This window comes from Balaenoptera ricei, chromosome 4 (assembly GCF_028023285.1).
Source record: "Balaenoptera ricei isolate mBalRic1 chromosome 4, mBalRic1.hap2, whole genome shotgun sequence".
Lineage (NCBI taxonomy): Eukaryota > Metazoa > Chordata > Mammalia > Artiodactyla > Balaenopteridae > Balaenoptera > Balaenoptera ricei.
This window is the reverse complement of record NC_082642.1, coordinates 67,819,180-67,838,941: the sequence shown is the minus strand read 5'-3', so window position 1 is coordinate 67,838,941 and position 19,762 is coordinate 67,819,180. Positions and strand designations below refer to the sequence as shown.

General features: G+C 37.5%; 1 protein-coding gene across 1 annotated transcript in view; it reads left to right on the top strand.

Moving 5' to 3' along the window:
- The first annotated feature begins 376 nt into the window (after positions 1–376).
- The window catches only part of SPATA16 (spermatogenesis associated 16), a 225,806-nt gene continuing 206,420 nt past the window's right edge, over positions 377–19,762 (top strand). Inside the window, exon 1 of the mRNA XM_059922009.1 lies at positions 377–991. Within this exon, the coding sequence (XP_059777992.1) occupies positions 377–991 (615 nt within the window). The remainder of the gene's footprint in view (positions 992–19,762) is intronic.

Genomic DNA, 19,762 nt, shown 5'->3' with positions numbered 1-19,762 from the left:
TTTTTTTTTTGGTCCTTTTTTGTCCTCAGTGGCTATGTATAAGCTTTTCCTATTCAATAAGTTTGGGCACCCCATAAAAATGTTCATTCAACGTTATTCAGCTATAGATGGTTATTTTTTAAAGACACTGTCTAAATGTGTTTTCAACAAATTCTTGGTGAATTTTGAGACTGAAACATATACTTCTCTAGTAAAACAGTCAGCAGATGATGTACATACAGTTTTACTTTAAGGGGATAAATACCTATAATGAATTAAAAAGTGTTTTCAATGAATTTGACTATAGTCTGACTAAATTAAAGCCACTGGAATTTCAAAATTTTGTTGTAATTATTTGTCTTCTTCTCACCCCTACAGGTGTTTCAAGGGGAAATCAATGGATTCAGGAAGCAGTAGGAGTTTGGAGAATACAGTAGATAGGGTCTATCCTGATCAACTTGTTCCAAAGATAAACACAAGCAAGAAAATGTCCACCTTAGCAAACCCACCCAGCAGCCTGGAAATGCCACAAGAGATTAAGAAAAGCTGTGGAGATAAACAGGTAGAAATCACAGCTGAGCGAATAAAAATGGCAAAGAGCATCAAAGAAAAACAAAGCAATGATTTAGAGAAAGTGGCCTTTAAACGGAAGGCAGAAGGTGAAGAAAAGCCAGCTGGAAAGAAACAGGCAAAGGTAATAGAACTTGACAGCCCATTGATCACCATGCCTCTGCCTCAAATCCCCTTAAAGAATATCATGGATGTGGAGGTGAAGTTGGTCTACGTTGATGAAGAGGACGTGAGCTATGAGTTTGTAGAGTCCTACATGTCCACTGGGAATCGGCCAACATGCCAAGCTGCTGAAATAGTAGTAGACCCTTTCCGTGTACCTAATTTCAGCTTTCTGCCTCAGATTGACAAATGGCTTCAGGTAGCCTTAAAGGATGCCAGCTCTTGCTACAGACAAAAGAAATACGCCGTGGCAGCAGGACAGTTCAGAACAGCATTGGAGGTATGGGATTAAAAAAAACATAGATTGCTGATGGGAAGTTGTGAAAGGGAAAGTTGTGATTACATTGAGCAGTTCTGATTATACTGTAATGAACAGCGATCATGGGGTAAAAATATTGAATGATATCAAGACTATGCAGTTCTCAGTTTACATAAATAAGATGTGCCTGCAAATTAATATGCTTGTGTGCACTTGACATATAGAAATCACCCCAAAAGCACATCTCATGCATTTTCTCTAACAAACTCTGCAGTGGGTAACATATATTAAAATGCAGTTGGTTTTGTAATTTAGATGTATACCTATAAAAACCATCAAGTTTTAGTACAGTGGTGGTGGGTAGAGTATAGATCCTCTAGAAATAGGCAGTTAATGAATATACAAATTGTCCCCTTTTGATATGTAGTATTCATGATTAAACATAACCATCTTACTTTTTAGCATGGGCTGATAATTTATGTATAATACTGATTAAAAACAAAACAACACCATTTTACCTTACCATCAAACTTCCCTTCCCTTCCCATTCTACTGAGCTTTATGAATAATTATTTTTCTCTCTGCAAGCAGGTAAGTTGGTCAATATCTTGGCATAAAGAAATAGCCCATGGGCTAAAATAAATGTGAGAATCACCAATAAAACACAAAAAAGGTCATGGGAAAAACTGCACCATCTCATGACCCACTGAACTTATAAAAGGACCAAAGTGTGTAACTAGAACTACCATTGGCTTGGCAACATTTGTGACTGCATATTTAATTAACTACAAAAAAAATTTCAAGGCATTTTATATATGCCTGGTGGCTACTGGAGATTTAAAAAATGAGTTAAGACAAGGTGCCTCCCTCTAACAATTGGTGAGGGAGAGAAAGCAGTAAACAGTTAAATAGAGATGGCATAAAGGAGTGACTGATCCACCATGGAACCTGGGGCATGGGCAGGAGTCAGATGTGAGATGTTTGTGATGGATATTGTAAAAGTATTATTTACACTGTTACTTGCAGGTTAAAAATGACTACATCTACAATGAATTATTAATGGACAATACTAGACAATGGTGCCCCTAAATATTTAAAAAGAAATTCTAGGCACAAAAAAGGAGGCCCAAAGAGACATGAAGTGGTGAGACAGTGCACAAACAGATGCATCTATAAATATTTCTGTCCTTATAAAGGATCATTTACACAAAGAAGCAAAGAGTGATGCACTATGTAAACTTCTGAACTACGTAAAAAGTGCCCCCAAATTAAGTTATCCACAAACCACTGAGAACCCTCTGCTGTTCTTTGAGCTAATGACCAGAAGCCACTGACTGGGGAAAGGAAGCTAAGTAAAGACTCCAGGAAGAACCGTGGGCACTTCTGCTAGGGCTATTTTCAGGTGAAATTTGGTGGCAGGGCGGGGGGCAGGGTGGTATGCAGGGCTAAAGGTGTAATTTTATAGATAAAGGAAAAGAATCATTTTGGCAATGGGAAAAAAAGGCATAAAATAAGAAAGAACATAAACTTCAAGTTAAGCCTAGGTAGAAGTAAAAGATATTTGCAGTAACTGGAAGAAAATATCCACTTTTCCCATAAAACCCAGTGCTCAAAACTGTAAAATTTGAATCAGGTTTTAATGACCCCAAGATGTGCAACTGTACTGGAAAATGCTTGTGTTCTGACTCTGCTGTACACATCCTCTCTCTCTCCCATTCTCTCTCCCATTCCCTCTCCCTCTCTCTCTCTCCCTGCTTCCTCCCCCTCCCTCAAGGGTTTTTAGGAAAGTGTTGGATGCTGACACTAATTACTGGTAATTAACAAAAGTAATTATTTGGAGACCAAAACTTAGCTTAGACATCTGGCCTAGCTTTTGTCTAATTACCTTGGGAGTTAACTTTGGAAATTTTACCTAGAATGTCTCTTAATAAACCAAAGTTACTGGGAATAGAAAAGATTTTTAACCTCTTTAACTCTTTCCTCTCCTGAATTTAACTTCTCTTGAATTTAACTTCTTCAATACTAAGGGTTCTCAGGTATTACTTAATGCATCTCTTGCTTTTCCTTAGGTCCTAACATGACTAAGATAGGATGGATGACAGAGACCAAGGCATATTGATAAGGATCACACCTGAAAGATAAATGCATCAATGAATATTTCAGTGTGAAGTTAGGATTAGATTTGGCTGCAAGTGACAGAAACCCAAAATACCTGTGTCTAAAGCAAGAGAGAAGTTTTTGTTTGTTTGTTTTCATATAAATGTTAGGTAGTCAAGCACTGGTATGGTATGATCATCAGGTACCAGATTCTATTTTGTTCCTCAAGATGTAACTGTGACCTCTTGATCAAAATGCCAGCTCCTGTTGGTGTCATCACACCCACCTTCTAACCAGCCATAAGAGGGCAAAAGGAAGGAAGGAGTCACCCTGCGTCCTTCCGAGCACACTTGACGGGAAGCTGCACACACCATTTCCATTTTTTTTTTTTTATTGACCCGAATTTGGTCATGTGACTGCACAAAGCTACAAGGGAGGCTGAAAAATATGGTCTTTATTCCCGATGGCCCTAACATTCATGGTCACTAACATTCTAGCTGTACTTTCATGGGGAAAGGAATAATTATTAATAAAGTAAAGACCTATAGGAAAACTTAAAGGTCTGGGAATGTGCAAACCGTATTTTTCTTATTCCTATTACTGAAGAAGAAGGGGAGAATGGGTATGGCTATTGAAGGATAACTAGCAACTCTCCCATGGAGTGATTATTACATGGGAGGCATTGTGAGGCATATAAAATGCTTGGCAACTGAGTGGTACAGAGTCAGATGTAGAAATATACAGAAGACTGGTTGTGGTTAAAGGTAAGACCAAAAAAAGAAACAGAAAGTAAAAACTGGGGAAAGGCCCCGGAAATTTGTGAATATTTATTAATAGACACAATAATTTCCAACGTATCTAATCAACGCATTAGAATGTTCTGCTTATACATTAGTTTCCCTGTGCTCTTGACAAAGTATTAACTCCTTTTGTTTTTATAACATGGTCACAAACTAGACAGGTACATTTCTGATATTTTATAAATGAAAAAGATAAAAATGATATGCAGTGATTCAGAAGATAACAGTTTAGCTTCCAAAAAGCAGTCAACTTTAATCTTTTAGGATTTTAGAACACAGGAAGCATTTACTTAAATGTGCTTGATGAAATAATTTATTTTTCTGTGCTTCCTTTTTACTATATAAAGTTGAACCAGTTAAGTAGGTTAGATTAGTCCTTAGCTCTGTGACTAACTCATCAATCTTTGTTAAAATCAGTCATCAGACTTCCCTGGTGGCGCAGTGGTTAAGAATCCGCCTGCCAGTGCAGGGGACACGGGTTCGAGCCCTGGTCCGGGAAGATCCCACGTGCCGTGGAGCAAGTAAGCCCGTGTGCCACAACTACTGAGCCTGCGCTCTAGAGCCCATGAGCCACAACTACTGAGCCCGCATGCCACAACTACTGAAGCCCGCGTGCCTAGAGCCCGTGCTCCGCAACAAGAGAAGCCACCTCAATGAGAAGCCCGCGCACCACAACAAAGAGTAGCCCCCACTCGCCGCAACTAGAGAAAGCCCGCGTGCAGCAACGAAGACCCAACGCAGCCAAAATAAATTAATTAAAAAAAAAAGTCAGTCATCATTTGCTCTTGTGTTTGAAATCACAGCAGAAATCATACCAGATGGGCAAAAGGTACAACTTGAAGATAAAAACCATAAATTCATATTAAATCACAGTTTTATGCCTAGATGCTATTACCTATAATTTTTAAAGAACAACTATATAAATTCACCCCCTATTAAAATAGTAAGGATTCTATAAAAAATAAATAAATAAATGTAAGACATTGGCCTCATGGGCCAATGAGGCATATTAGGCAATACACACTATTCCCAATAAATTGTTTGGCTGTCAACAAAAAGTAAGAATAGATTAATTAATAAACATGCTAGCTGTACTTTCATGCGGAAAAGAATAATTATTAATAAAGTAAAGACCTATAGGAAAACGTAAAGTCTGGGAATGTACTAATGGTATTTTTCTTGCCATTTATAAGTTAGCAAAGGTTCTAATAATTTTGTGGCATGCAACCTAAACCATACCATAATTTCAACCTTACTTATAGGATCTTAGTAATTGAGAGGCTTCCACCTTTTGAATTAGAACAGATCTATACCCACCCTTTAAGATTCACAGCTTCAAACAATCCCACTGAACCAGCCAAAGAAGACAGACCACAACTTATCCCTCACCAAATGGAACTTTCAATTCTTCCAATTTCATCATGTAGGAACCCCTTGAGGGTTCCACCTTGAGGTGCTAATATTTTTTTTTTTAATATCTTGGCGCTCCAGTCACTGATCTGTGAAGTTAGAGTAATAACTCACATTTATGGAGCTCTTTCTATGTGTCAGGTACTGTATTTTACATTCTGGGAATATTTACGTTCAATATTCCATTTCACTTTCACAATAAAAATGTGAGATGGGACTATTATTATTCTTCTGTTGCTAATGAGAAAACTAAGGGATAGATAGGTTAAGTAACTTGCTCAGGGATCAACAGCTAGCAGTTGTAGTAACAGGAGTAGTTGAACCAAGGTGATCTGGTTCAGAGCTCACCACCTTAACCACTATGCCTTTGCTACTCTAAGTGAGAGTTTGTTGGAATTACAGAACTTTGGACTGTGCCAGACCTGCAGAATCAGGATCTGCATTTTAACAGATCCCAAATGGTCCTGGTACACATAGGAGTTTGAGGAGTATTACACCCTGTGAGATGCTGACCCTAGACAAATTTGCCCTCCAATTAAAACTGTGCAGTTTGGTCCCCAATGGAAAATGCTCTATGCCCCTTGCTAATTTCATAGGAAAGAATTTCCTTTTAAGCAATTTTTTCTATAACAATTGTTCAGAATTGGGGGAGTTCAAGGACCTTAAAACTCTAGTTAAAAGTTGGAAGGGGGAGAGGATTGACCTTGTATTTGTATTGTACAAGAACATCACAAAAATTACCATCTATTATCATCATTATTTCATTAAAATATGGAGCAGTTGAACACCAAAAAGATAGAAAATAGAAAGGGCATACTCTCAAAAAAGGGCATACTCTCAGAATGAAGGATATTTTTTAAATAGATTATAATTCAACTTTATGAAAAGTTGACTAAATTGTCTTTTTTTTTCATTGCCCCTTGGATCAGTAAAGTATTGGTCTGAGAACCAGCTTTTGGGAATCACTGTTCTAGAACACATTCCCTTTATGGTAAACATTAGGTATCCAGGACGACTGAACCCACACCAGGGCCTTCTTATGCGATTACTTCCAGTGTAATGGAATTTGTTATGAGGCAGGTCAATTTTGGAGCCCATCCAAGGGGGTTTATTTAATGAAGTAGCAAAGATATCTCATTATAGGGCAGCCTCACCTATAATTGCTCTGCTGAGAATAATTCTGTAGCAAATCTCTAGGGCATGAAAATGTGGACATCCCAGAAAGCTTAATTTAAATGGATTCTAACATAGATAGTTCCTAGTCCAACATAATCAGGAAATCAAGAGTTCACCAAATTCGCTGGATGCCTGAGCTGTCTTTTTACACATCTGTGGATTTGCATAGAGCTTCAGTATGCATTTCTTAAACTCCCGCTGGGGTCCAGGCCCATTTATTTAGATAATCATCACAACAACCCTCAAAGACAGATATTATCTTTCCCATTTCACAGATCAAAAACAAACAAAAACTGACGCTCTAAGAAGTTTAAAAAACTTACTTAAAGTGCCCCAGCTAGTTTGTGGCCGGGCTGAGGTCAAATTCAGGTGCCTTGATTTCACATCTGGAATTCTTTACACTCTTGCTTTTCATACTTTATAGAAGTTGTACAGGAGTATTGTTAAAAATGCATGGGGTCTGTGGTAGTGCATCCAGATGCCTCATTTCATATAAGCTCCCAAATGATGTCCATGCCGCTGGTCCAGGGACCACTCTGAATAGCAGAGATTTATGCCACACCACTGGTAGGTTTGCAAACACCTGTCATTGCCCATCTGGCGAATTAGCAGTAAGCACTTCGATGTATCTAGCTCACATAATCCTAGGTGGCCACAAGGATACAGAGCTCTGACGGACAGAGCACTGAATATGGAGTCAGATTATCTGTACTGGATAGTGCTTCTGGTACCTAACTGCTGTGTGACTTTGAGCAACTTTCTGAACCTCTTAGAACACTGTTAAGCAGGAATGGTAAGAACTAATGGCCAACCACAAGGTGCTTTCGCAAAGGACTCCTTGTTGGGAAACATGATGAACTCTAAATCCACGTTCAAGTTGTCACTGTGTTTCTCAAGTTCCTCATTTCCCTGTACAGTATGTATTTAACTTACAACTTTAGCACCCCAAAGGATTTTGACCAATTCAGTAGTTTATCATCACTTTAATCCATACCCCTTTTTCCTTTAATTAACATTAAAAATGTATAGTATTCTTTTAATGATATATGAAATTCAGTCAAAGCAAGGGACCAAAATAATTCATTGCTTTTTACTCTATTCCCCCCTTTCAGAAGCAGTGAACTAAATCAAACAATATTTTGAATTCTTAACTGCTTCTCACACAAAAAAATATGAGCTTTCACTTAAATGCACAAATTGTTATGCTAGAAATAGTTCATTTTTTTCTTAGTTGTCACATAAATTGACTCGAACTCTGTATGGTCAGAATTAAACACTTCAGTTTTTATCTTGATTGTTGCCCTCTTTGTTCCATCCAGGGGCACCATAGCTAAGTATTTAATGATAAAAAATATTGCTTAAATGCTAGCAAATTTACATAGCAGGAAAATACAAAACAAATGCTCCTCTCAATCTCAAAGGCAAAAGAACAAAATTAGATATAGCCCTATAATTAAGCACTAATTAAATAAAACTAATCTGTAGAAGAGCAGGATTTGTCACTATAAGAAAAAAGTATGTTAATGCCACTAACATCACTGGCTGTTTCAGCCTGACATAGTGCTAGATGCAGGGAATGAGACAAATATAAATAAAACTTAGTCCCTGCCCTCAAGAAGTTTTCCCATTGTGGTAGAATGTGGAGCGAAGAGGTGAGTAGGAGAATTTTTCAATAAATAAGACTATAGTATAATTTGTATAACATTTACAAATGAAAGAAGGATCACGTTTCATATAAAAATATTATAAATCTTGTAGATTCTTTTTTTTGTTGTTTTTTTGTTTTGTTTTAACATCTTTATTGGAGTATAATTGCTTTACAATGGTGTGTCAGTTTCTGCTTTATAACAAAGTGAATCAGTTATACATATACATATATCCCCATATCCCCTCCCTCTTGCATCTCCCTCCCACCCTGCCTATCCCACCCCTCTAGGTGGTCACAAAGCACTGAGCTGATCTCCCTGTGCTATGCAGCTGCTTCCCACTAGCTAGCTATTTTATATTTGGTAGTGTATATATGTCCATTCCACTCTCTCACTTTGTCCCGGCTTACCCTTCCCTCTCCCCGTATGCTCAAGTCCATTCTCTAGTAGGTCTGCGTCTTTATTCTCGTCTTGCCCCTATGTTCTTCATGACTTTGTTTTTTTTTTTTTTTAGATTCCATGTATATGGGTTAGCATACGGTATTTGTTTTTCTCTTTCTGACTTACTTCACTCTGTATGACAGACTCTAACTCCATCCACCTCACTACAAATAACTCAATTTCGTTTCTTTTTATGGCTGAGTAATATTCCATCGTATATATGTGCCACATCTTCTTTATCCATTCATCTGTCGATGGACACTTAGGTTGCTTCCATGTCCTGGCTATTGTAAATAGAGCTGCAATGAACATTTGGTACATGACTCTTTTTGAATTACGGTTTTCTCAGGGTATATGCCCAGTAGTGGGATTGCTGGGTCGTATGGTAGTTCTATTTTTAGTTTTTTAAGGAACCTCCGTACTGTTCTCCATAGTGGCTGTATCAATTTACATTCCCACCAACAGTGCAAGAGGGTTCCCTTTTCTCCACACCCTCTCCAGCACTTATTGTTTGTAGATTTTTTGATGATGGCCATTCTGACCGGTGTGAGATGATATCTCATTGTAGTTCTGATTTGCATTTCTCTAATGATTAATGATGTTGAGCATCCTTTCATGTGTCTGTAGGCAATCTGTATATCTTCTTTGGAGAAATGTCTATTTAGGTCTTTAGATTCTTGACATAATCACAATCACCTAGGGGAGCTATTAAACATACACACACACACACAAACACACACACACACACACAGGGGTGCCCAAACCCACCCTCAGAAAGTCTTATACAATTGTCTGAGGTTCAGACAATGACCATGCTTGGGGTTCTGGTATTTTTAAGTTCCCAGAGCAGCTAAAAACAGTTGAGAACTGCTCACATAGAAGATCCTTCTCCTTTAAAATTACCTACAATAGATGTTAACCCATGTGTGCTTTTTTAAAGGGAATTAAGAGAAGTAATATATAAACATTCTAAAGCTATTACAAAGCATCAAGAAAAATGTGAATGTCACTGTCGTGAAAATTTACTCTTTGGAAACTTACATTTAAAACAATCTTCTCATATTCACTTAAAAAGCAAATTAACTCAATGACTACTTTTCTATTAACACTAATAAATAGGTTGATACTAAACACCAGTCAGTGGTTAGTTAGCATGTGTCTCTAAATTCATCCCATTAGTGATGACCTCACAAAAAATGAATTACTAATCTATAGGAAGCCGAGCAAGATCTTTTCAGTGAGCAGGATCATTTTCATAGTTTACGGGTCATCGTTAGGGGTTGGATTCAAATGACAGTTAACCTTAGGGTATTTTTAAATGTAGTTAACTCTGTTTACATTGATGTGAATCAAAACTCAACCAACTCACTCACTGAAGTCTTACACAACCCTAAACTGTAATTCAATTTGATGATTCCATGTGGAGGTTCACACACATTAAAAAAAAAAAAAAGACGACTCGTATCCAAATATTGGATAATGTTGCCCAACATCTCTTCCACTATCCAACTTTCTAAATTTCTTGCAAGGCTTTCAAAGCCAGATAAAGTTTAAAACAGCAATCCTCTCTCTCTTTCCCCTACCCCTTTCCAGCTTTCATACACAACACAGTGTGATGTTCAAACAGACTCTGCATGTAATGAGCAGATGAGGTCCACTTAAATTTGTTCACAGGAATGTAGAACAGAGTAAGGTTGTGGTTACTCTTTTGATTCAGATGATCCAGAAGAAAGTTAGGGGAAAACTTTTCTTTAATCATCTAGTTTAACACTTTGGTTGCCTCATTTGACATTCACTAAAATAGAGAAGACTTTCTTTCCACTTGAGAGATGATTCTGTTTCTATCAGAGAATAAGATGTAGATAGGCAGGGTGTAATAAAAAAGGGGAACCAAATTTTCATTACACTCAGTATGGTTTCCTTATTTTGAATGAATTGTTATGAGTACTGAGAACACTGGATTCATATGTACTTGAAGTCCGCCACCAAAATATATTTTATATCCAGAAATAACTTCTGGAGTACTTGCTTTGGGATATGATGATGATTCAAATTATGCTGCTAATCTATGAGTAACTAATCATTGATTTTGTGGGATACGTCTTACTAAGAAATCAACCACAAATTATTAAGTGACAACTTTCTCACTACTTTCTGTCAACTTGTTGGGTGATGTTGGGGTAAGATCACATTATACGACAGGGATTTGGTTCTCAAGAAACTTAGATTCAAGCTTTAGAGAGAAGTTCTATAACTGTAAGGAAATTAGAAATCTATCAAGTGTTCAGTGATGTGCAATGGCCGTGTAGAACAAAGCTTTAGGATAGGAATGTTTGATGGAGTTTGTGATACACATTTATGAGCATGAACTCGGTGGCAGGCACTTTATCTATACTAACACCTCTAATTCTCACAGTAACCCAGTGAGTTGGGAACTATTATTATTCTCTATTAAAGATAAAAAGATTAAAATGCATTAAGTACTCACAGAAATGCTGAGAGGATTTGCGGTGAATTTAAAGGTTTGAATGAACCTCAAAAATAACTGAATGGAAAAGCGGGTGGGTAGAGGGGACAGAAAATGAGTGTGATATTGGAGACAAACATTGCTAACAGGATGGAGAACTTGAGGAAAGATGCATGAAACCTAATAAGGACAGCAAAGAGATGGGTGGGCCAGAGGAAGGCGTTATTATGAAATAAAGGTGGAGAGATAGAGCCAGATGCTGGATGGTCTTAAAAACCAGGCAGGGGAAATCGGAATTGGTATTTAAGGCAATAAGTGGGCTCTTGGATAGGGAAGTAATGATATTAAAAAAAAAAAAGAAAGAAGGATTGCTTGAGAATCAGTGAAAAAAATATTGAATAGTTACTACTTTAGCAACACTATGCTGGTTACTACAGGAGCTACAAGGAAGTATAAGATTTCAATCTTATAGCTCTTTATCCTTTCTTCAGTTACATCTATAATATAACTATACTGTTCTTATAGTAGACATTTTATTTGCTATTATCCAAGTGTTGATTTTGGGAGAAAACAGCCAGGGGGATGAGGGTGTGAAGGAACTAGAAAGAGAAAACTCCAGGGTAAAATAGGAATGCGTAGAATGTTCCTATGGAAGAAAGTGCAGGGCAGAATAGGGAGAAATAGAGCTAGAAGAGCTAGCAGGCTGCCAGAGAGCCATGCATACCTTGTCAAGATCTTGGCCATTATTCAGTAAATAACAAGAGGCCTCCCAAAAGCATTACTGTGGGGGAATGATGGTGTCAATTACATATTTATTTATTTTTGCTATATCACTCTAGTGTATGTAGAGAACAAAAACAGTGCTCAGTCTCTGGGTTATATCTTATTACTGGGTTATGAAATTAATTTAATGGATTGTGACCAGCATTATGTTTAATTTGTATCAATAGAATAGCCATACAATAGAAAATATCAGAGTTCATGAAATATTGGAAAGTTTTACGCTGTGAAAATTTTGATCCTGTTATATACCTAGGTATATCTATATCTATCCATAAATAGAAATGTACCTAGGAAGAGGAGAGAGAAATAAATTAATTTTGCTCTCTGTCTAGCTCTGTGTGTGTGTGTGTGTGTGTGTGTGTGTGTGTGTCCGTGTTGTGATGTAAAATGTATTTCTTATCATGGATCTTGGTCAAAAATATTTGAAAACCACTGGTTTAGAGGCAGATTTGAGAGGGAAAAGACTAGAGGCCATTAGCAGGTTATACCATGACAATCTTGATGAGAAAAGTAAAGGGCAGAACCAGATAAGCAATAGTAAGTATAAAGAGGAGAAACCAAAATAAGGGAGGGAAGAAGGGACGGGAGGAAGGGAGGGAGGGAGGAAATAAAGAGGGAGGGAGGGAGAAAGGAAAATGTTCACACCTTAGTGGCAGTTGAGAAACAAAGAAGCATTTTCTAAGTATCAAAGTGCCACCAACTCAGGAACCTGAGGTGAAGAAGATGAATGCAATTTTGGATGTATTTTGTGTGAAGGCTGGTGACAAGCTCAGTTGGTGCAGCACATTTGTTGCCTAGAGACACGTAGGAGGCACAGAGGAAAGTTTATGACCAAAGATAGACATTTGGAGGAATCATCCATACCTGATGCCACCTGAAGTGTAACAAGAAAGAGAGATGAGGAAAGAATCCTGGAAAACGTGAATAGCTAAGAAAAGACTACCTCTCAGATTAAGAAATAATGAGACAAAATTAATTAAGAGAGACGTCTAAGAAGTTACTCCTCACGGACTGAAGGCTTTAGGAAAATATCTAGTTACAGAGTTTCTAAAGGTAGCATTAAGAGTGAAAAATCATCTTTGGCTGTCAAAGGTCTATGAAGAGAACAATTTTAATGGGTATCACTGCAACTCAACTAGAAAGCAAGAATAGGAGTGGACATGAGCTTAGCAAGCCAGGAGATGAAGTATCTTGGATCTGAAAAGTTAGACTAACCTTGTTCATATGTACCATATTTAGAATGTGGACTAAAATTAAGCAAGCATAATTTGTACCCTGAAATTTCACAGTGACATGATTAGTCTTTGTACTCATTATATGATTGAGCATATGATATAATTCCAGTGATCTCTGTTAAAAGAATAAACTATCATCTGAAACTAATGCCTGATTTCATTGCTTGTAATCAAGGGCGTGCTTCTAAGACACAGCCTTTCTCAATAAAGCTAACTGCCAGAAGCAATGGTGAGATTTGGAAAGGGAAGAAGTAGGCACAGTGTCTAAAACATTTACCTCGAATGGAAGACGAGAAATGGAACAGTATTTCAAAGGGAATACAGAGTGAAGGGCTGATTTTTACTTTTTTTTAAGGATATGGACACTGGACATGATTATATTGAAAGAGCCCTTAGAGACAGAGAGAGTAAAAGTAATGAAAAGATGATTGAAGGTGTGAGATCCCCCAAGGAAGTGTGAAAGGATGAGGGTCTGGAAACAGAAGGAAAGGTTAGATTTGAACACATGGGAACCTGTTCCCCTGTGATAGGAAGGAAGAGTTTTTATGAGTTGAGGGTAAGTTGAGAGAATTTTTTGATTTTTTAATCGAGTCAGAAGCAGTTGAGAAATTTGAGAAAGATTGGACAGATAGCAGAGACAAATTAGACAAAGCCTAAATAGGATTAAGGCAGAGGATTCAGTGATCCCTAAGAAGAGGGACCATGAATCTATAGTGAGAACAAACTGCAAAGTTATGTGATTTTCTACATTGTGTCTCTGAGCATCCAAAAGTTTTCATTGACTCAGACTTGAGGTTTTGATGAAATGGATGAGAGGGCAGAACAATTGTGATTGATGACGAGAGAATGATTACCATGGTGGACTCTAGGTCTGGGCTGGGTAAGAAAGGACAGAACAGAGGGTATGTAGTGGCCCAGGGTCTGACAGTTAAAGAAAAGGCATTTGAGGAGAAGAGAGTGAAAGAGCTGAAAGGCTAGAAGATTTGGTCAAGGAGTAGTACTGGAGTATAAGATTTGAGAGGTTATAAGTTTCATGAGATTGGGCTACTAAATTAGAAGAGTTCAGGAATTAAAAAAAAAAAAAAAAAAAAGCAAGAGGCCAGGATATTAGATGAGTCATCCACAGCTGGATACTGGATATCTGAAGTCACTCAGGATGATGTTGTGACAAAGAGCAAAGAGGAACCATAATCCAGGTGTCAACTCTTAGTAAATGTGGGGAAATAATGAGTTTGTTAGGTGACAGAGAGGGTAGAATAGCCAGATGACACGGTGTTCTGTGATACTGTGCTAAGGGACAGGAAGGACAAAAACCTCCATGTGACAAGGGCTCCCTGGAGGGTCCAGCTGAAATTGAAGAACATGGAAAGAACCTCTTGATAAAGGGTATGGGGTGATTTGTTTACAGTGGGAGGGACCATGACCCTGAGAGTAGACTGGAAAGGAAGGAAGGACAGATTTCAGAGAGAAGCCACAGAGCACAACTGGAATGAGACTTTGGGAATGTCTCATTCAAAGAGGGGTTGAAACATGCTTGGAGCAGCAAGTATGAATTATCCCTCCCCTCCATTCTGACTGGTCAGTGGTCTAGCCCAGGTGAAGGTAAGTATGTATGCACTTGTGCTCAGTCATAGGAAGCTCAGCAAGCCTTAGTCTGAAGGAAGAGAAGAGGAAAGAGGGTTTTCATACCCAGCAAAGTATAAGGGTAATTTTCTTCTTTTTGTTACTCATACGTCCTTTCCCATGTCCTTTTTTCCTGTGTATGTACAGCACTAATCAAAAAACAGTAAGGGTTATTAGAATTACTACAATGATAAATTGCTTTCATAATACACCTTTGAAGTTAATCAGCAAGGTTGTTTTTATATCTTGGCATGTTCATTTATATGTATTGGATTTTTCTCTTGTTTTTTGATATTTGGAATATTACTGAATAATAGTTTATGACTGCTTTAGGAGGAAACATATCAATACATATAGTGAGAAGCACACCTTTTTAATAAAAGTTACCTTAATTTACCTGAGTGCTTAAAAAATTTAAAATATTGATAAATAAGAATTCTCAGTGGCTTTATTAACATACTGTGTGTGTGTGTGTGTGTGTGTGTGTGTGCACACACGCGCACTCTGTGCTTTTAGTATACTCTATTTGGGATGTTTCCTCGAGCACTGGCTTTGAGATAGGGTGATAATTATTTGCTGGCATGTAGGATTTAAACACAACAAATAAATTATTTTAAATACCAAGCATAATGGTGAAAAGTGAAAACTAATGAAACAGTCAATATTCACACTTTCTGATACCTTCCTAAGGTGTGAATGTTGAAAGCTGGTAAGTAACCTCACACTACTTGCTTCCTCTGTTTTTATTTTAATCGCTTTCTAACTTTAAAACTTCACCCAGCAATGGACCGAAAAAAAAATAAACGAAGTAGTTTAAAGCAGCTCAGCCCTGATACAAATCTCAAATTAGGAATGAAGGAGATGTCCTACCATTTGTATGGGTTATGGGAGCAGCAATCAAGTATCCACTTAAGCAAAAGAAGTAAGATATTATGATCTCTAGCACCAGAGACACATGTCATCTTAGAGCACGGGAAGCCACTGCTGGCAGCAGGGGCCTGCTCAGCATTTCTGGCTCCCACAGACAGTTGTCCTCACAGATACTTTAAAATTGAGTTATTGCAGAAATATAGATCAATGGAACAGGATAGAAAGCCCAGAGATAAACCCACGCACATATGGTCACCTTATCTTTGATAAAGGAGGCAAGCATACACAGTGGAGAAAAGACAGCCTCTTCAATAAGTGGTGCTGGGAAAATTGGACAGATACATGTAAAAGTATGAAATTAGAACACTCCCTGACACCATACACAAAAATAAACTCAAAATGGATTCAAGACCTAAGTGTAAGGCCAGACACTATCAAACTCTTAGAGGAAAACATAGGCAGAACACTCTATGACATAAATCACAGCAAGATCCTTTTTGACCCAGCTCCTAGAGAAATGGAAATAAACACAAAAATAAACAAATGGGACCTAATGAAACTTAAAAGCTTTTGCACAGCAAAGGAAACCATAAACAAGACCAAAAGACAACCCTCAGAATGGGAGAAAGTATTTGCAAATGAAGCAACTGACAAAGGATTAATCTCCAAGATTTACAAGCAGCTCATGCAGCTCAATAACAAAAAAACAAACAACCCAATCCAAAAATGGGCAGAAGACCTAAATAGACATTTCTCCAAAGAAGATATACAGATTGCCAACAGACACATGAAAGAATGCTCAACATCATTAATCATTAGAGAAATGCAAATCAAAACTACAATGAGATATCATCTCACACAGGTCAGAATGGCCATCATCAAAAAGTCTAGAAACAATAAATGCTGGAGAGGGCGTGGAGAAAAGGGAACCCTCTTGCACTGTTGGTGGGAATGTAAATTGATACAGCCACTATGGAGAACAGTATGGAGGTTCCTTAAAAAACTAAAAATAGAACTACCATACGACCCAGCAATCCCACTACTGGGCATATACCCTGAGAAAACCATAATTCAAAAAGAGTCATGTACCAAAATGTTCACTGCAGCTCTATTTACAATAGCCAGGACATGGAAGCAACCTAAGTGTCCATCATCGGATGAATGGATAAAGAAGATGTGGCACATATATACAATAGAATATTACTCAGCCATAAAAAGAAATGAAATGGAGGTATTTGTAGTGAGGTGGATGGAGTTAGAGTCTGTCATACAGAGTGAAGTAAGTCAGAAAGAGAAAAACAAATACAGTATGCTAACACATATATATGGAATCTAAGGGAAAATAAAGGTCATGAAGAACCTAGTGGCAAGATGGGAATAAAGACACAGACCTACTAGAGAATGGACTTGAGGATATGAGCAGGGGGAGGGGTAAGATGTGACAGGGTGAGAGAGTGGCATAGACATATATACACTACCAAATGTAAAATAGATAGCTAGTGGGAAGCAACCGCATAGCACAGGGAGATCAGCTCGGTGCTTTGTGACCACCTAGACGGGTGGGATAGGGAGGGTGGGAGGGAGGGAGATGCAAGAGGGAAGAGATATGGGAACATATGTATATGTATAACTGATTCACTTTGTTATAAAGCAGAAACTAACACACCATTGTAAAGCAATTATACTCCAATAAAGATGTTTAAAAAAAAATTGAGTTATTGTATATTTCTCTCCGCTTTATTGGCATGAACACTGAGGGTGCATTCTAAAACAGTCCCTACTGCTAAGTAATGGATTTAGGCAGAATTCTTGTCAGGGGAGGTGTCCAGAGAACAGGATCTCACATGTGGTGACATCCATTTATGGCATCATACAGTTGCTGCCACTGCCACTAGTTAAGTTAGGCTAAGGAGGAATATGAAAAAATGAAAATGAACGCCAAAAGGCTTAGCTGAAGCTGAAAAGAGGTGTAGGTGGCTGTGATAGGTTTCTGACCCCCACTTAAGTGCATCCTGATGACAGTAACATGCACAGTGCAATCTCAGGTCAATCATCAGCTCACCCCTACACAGCGTGACTATCACAAGTGGGAGGTGTGCCACTCACTGCGTTTGGATTATGTATTTTAACTTTCTCACTTATTTTTTGAATAGGTAATATATTCACATAGTTCAAGAGGTATAAAATAGCATGCAGTGAAAAGTCCCCTTTCTAGCCCTATCCTCCAGCCACCCAATTTCCCTCCAAATGGGTAACCATTGTTTATCTTCTAAGTTAATAAATACAAGCAATATGGTAGTACATGATATTCTTTCTGCAACTTGATTTTATTTAGAAGTAAGTCTTAGAGGCTGTTCTATATCAGCATATATTTCCTCCTCTTTATCATTGCATAATATTATATTATATGGAAGATATCTATTCCCCATTGATGAACATTTGGATTGTTTCCAGTGTTTTGCTCTTAGAAATAGTGCTGCAATTAATAACCTTGTACGCATGTCATTTTGCACAAATGCAGGCATGTCTGCAGGACACATTTCTTAAATTAGAATCCAAGAGTTTGCACATTTGAAATTTTAATAAATATTGCCAAGTTATACTCCCATCAGCTGTGTATGAGAAGACCTATTTTTCTTTATTCTCACCAAACCACGGTGTTATCAAATTTTTTAATCTTTTCCAAAATAATAGATTTTAAAAAATCAGTAGAAGATAAATTTGCATTTCTTTTATGGTGTATGAGTTGAGAATCTTTTCCTATGTTTAACTATCATTTGCATTTGCTTTTCTGTGTATTTCTGCTTCTATGCTATAAACCCCAAATTTCTAACGGGTTGTTAGTGTTTGTCTAGGAGTGCAATGGTTTTCAATTCAAAACAAGTTTGAAAAGTACCTTTTGGGCAAATGAGTTTCCCCCTATACAATTCTGGTAATTCTTTGCAGAGTAGGAGAAAACGACTTCCCTTTAATTTGTGTTGGGTTATAAACTTGCATTAGAACTCAGTTACCACCCTTTAGGAGTGCCAGTGCTGACCTGATTGGCCATTTCTTACAGAGTGAGGTAAATGTCTCTAAAATGAAGTGCATGCTCATATTTTCAAGAAATGGGATAGTAGTTAAGCAATAACATTTAGAAAAAATATTCCTAGTCTATAAAAGTCAGAAAGCTCTTTATTAGTAGTAAGGTTCTTGTATAAAAGCATAATTTCTCTTATATTTAGAGACTGTAAAATCTTCGGCACTTTAGGAATTGTGTATTATTTGAGATTGTAACATTTTAGATTTTGAAGTCGTTTCTAATGCATCAAGTCTAGCATTGTTCTCTCCTAGAAAATCCTTAGAGGAAAAATAAACATGGTAGAGGTTAATTGCTACCTAAATGTAGATTTCACTTGGAATACTCATCTAATAATGTGTTTTATAGGTAGCATATGGTAATGCAGTTATATTAATTCTGGATGAATTTTTCCTCATTAAATTTTGTTGAAAGTGTTACATTTTAATTACTGTCGGGTATAAACCATTGATTTCAGATAGAAAAATAATGTGACTCCTCCTATTACATATTTACTATAGAACAAGAAACAAAAAGACTGTCAATAATGATACCCAACGTGGAATTCCGTCTGACTGGTGGGAGTGATTTGATGGAAAGGCTGTTTTTATTCCATGACATCAGTGCTGAACTTTGAGTAGCAACTGCCTCCAGGATTACTGTTCTTAAAAAAATACCTGAAATCTATATATGGATTACAGATACATAGGTAGATTTAAAAATTCTTTTTATTCATTCTCCACCTCTAAGATACAAAGGAGAGAAAAAACACTTCCCAGCCAAAAAGAAAAAAGAAAAAAAAAAACCAGTAGTTTTCTATTGTCCTGAAATTGCTTCCATTCAAATACTTAGAGGTATAGTCTTAACTCTGATTTGTTCTGTTGTTTGTGTGCTTAAGTCAGCATTTATTAAGTGGTTAGTGTGTGCCAGCTATTTACTGACTACACCTCTTTCAGTTCTCACAACCACCCAAGGAAGTAGGATTATCATTAGCCCCATTTTGCAGATAAGGAAACTAAGGCTCTGGGAAGTCAAATAACTTGCTTAAGATCACACTACCTGTAAGCCGTAAAGTTAGAGCCTGAACTTAGGCCTATGTGATTCCAAACATATGGTAACTATAACCACTACGTAATGCTGCCTACTTAGTAGTGGAGCCACTTTTCAAATAAAATCCTAAATAGAA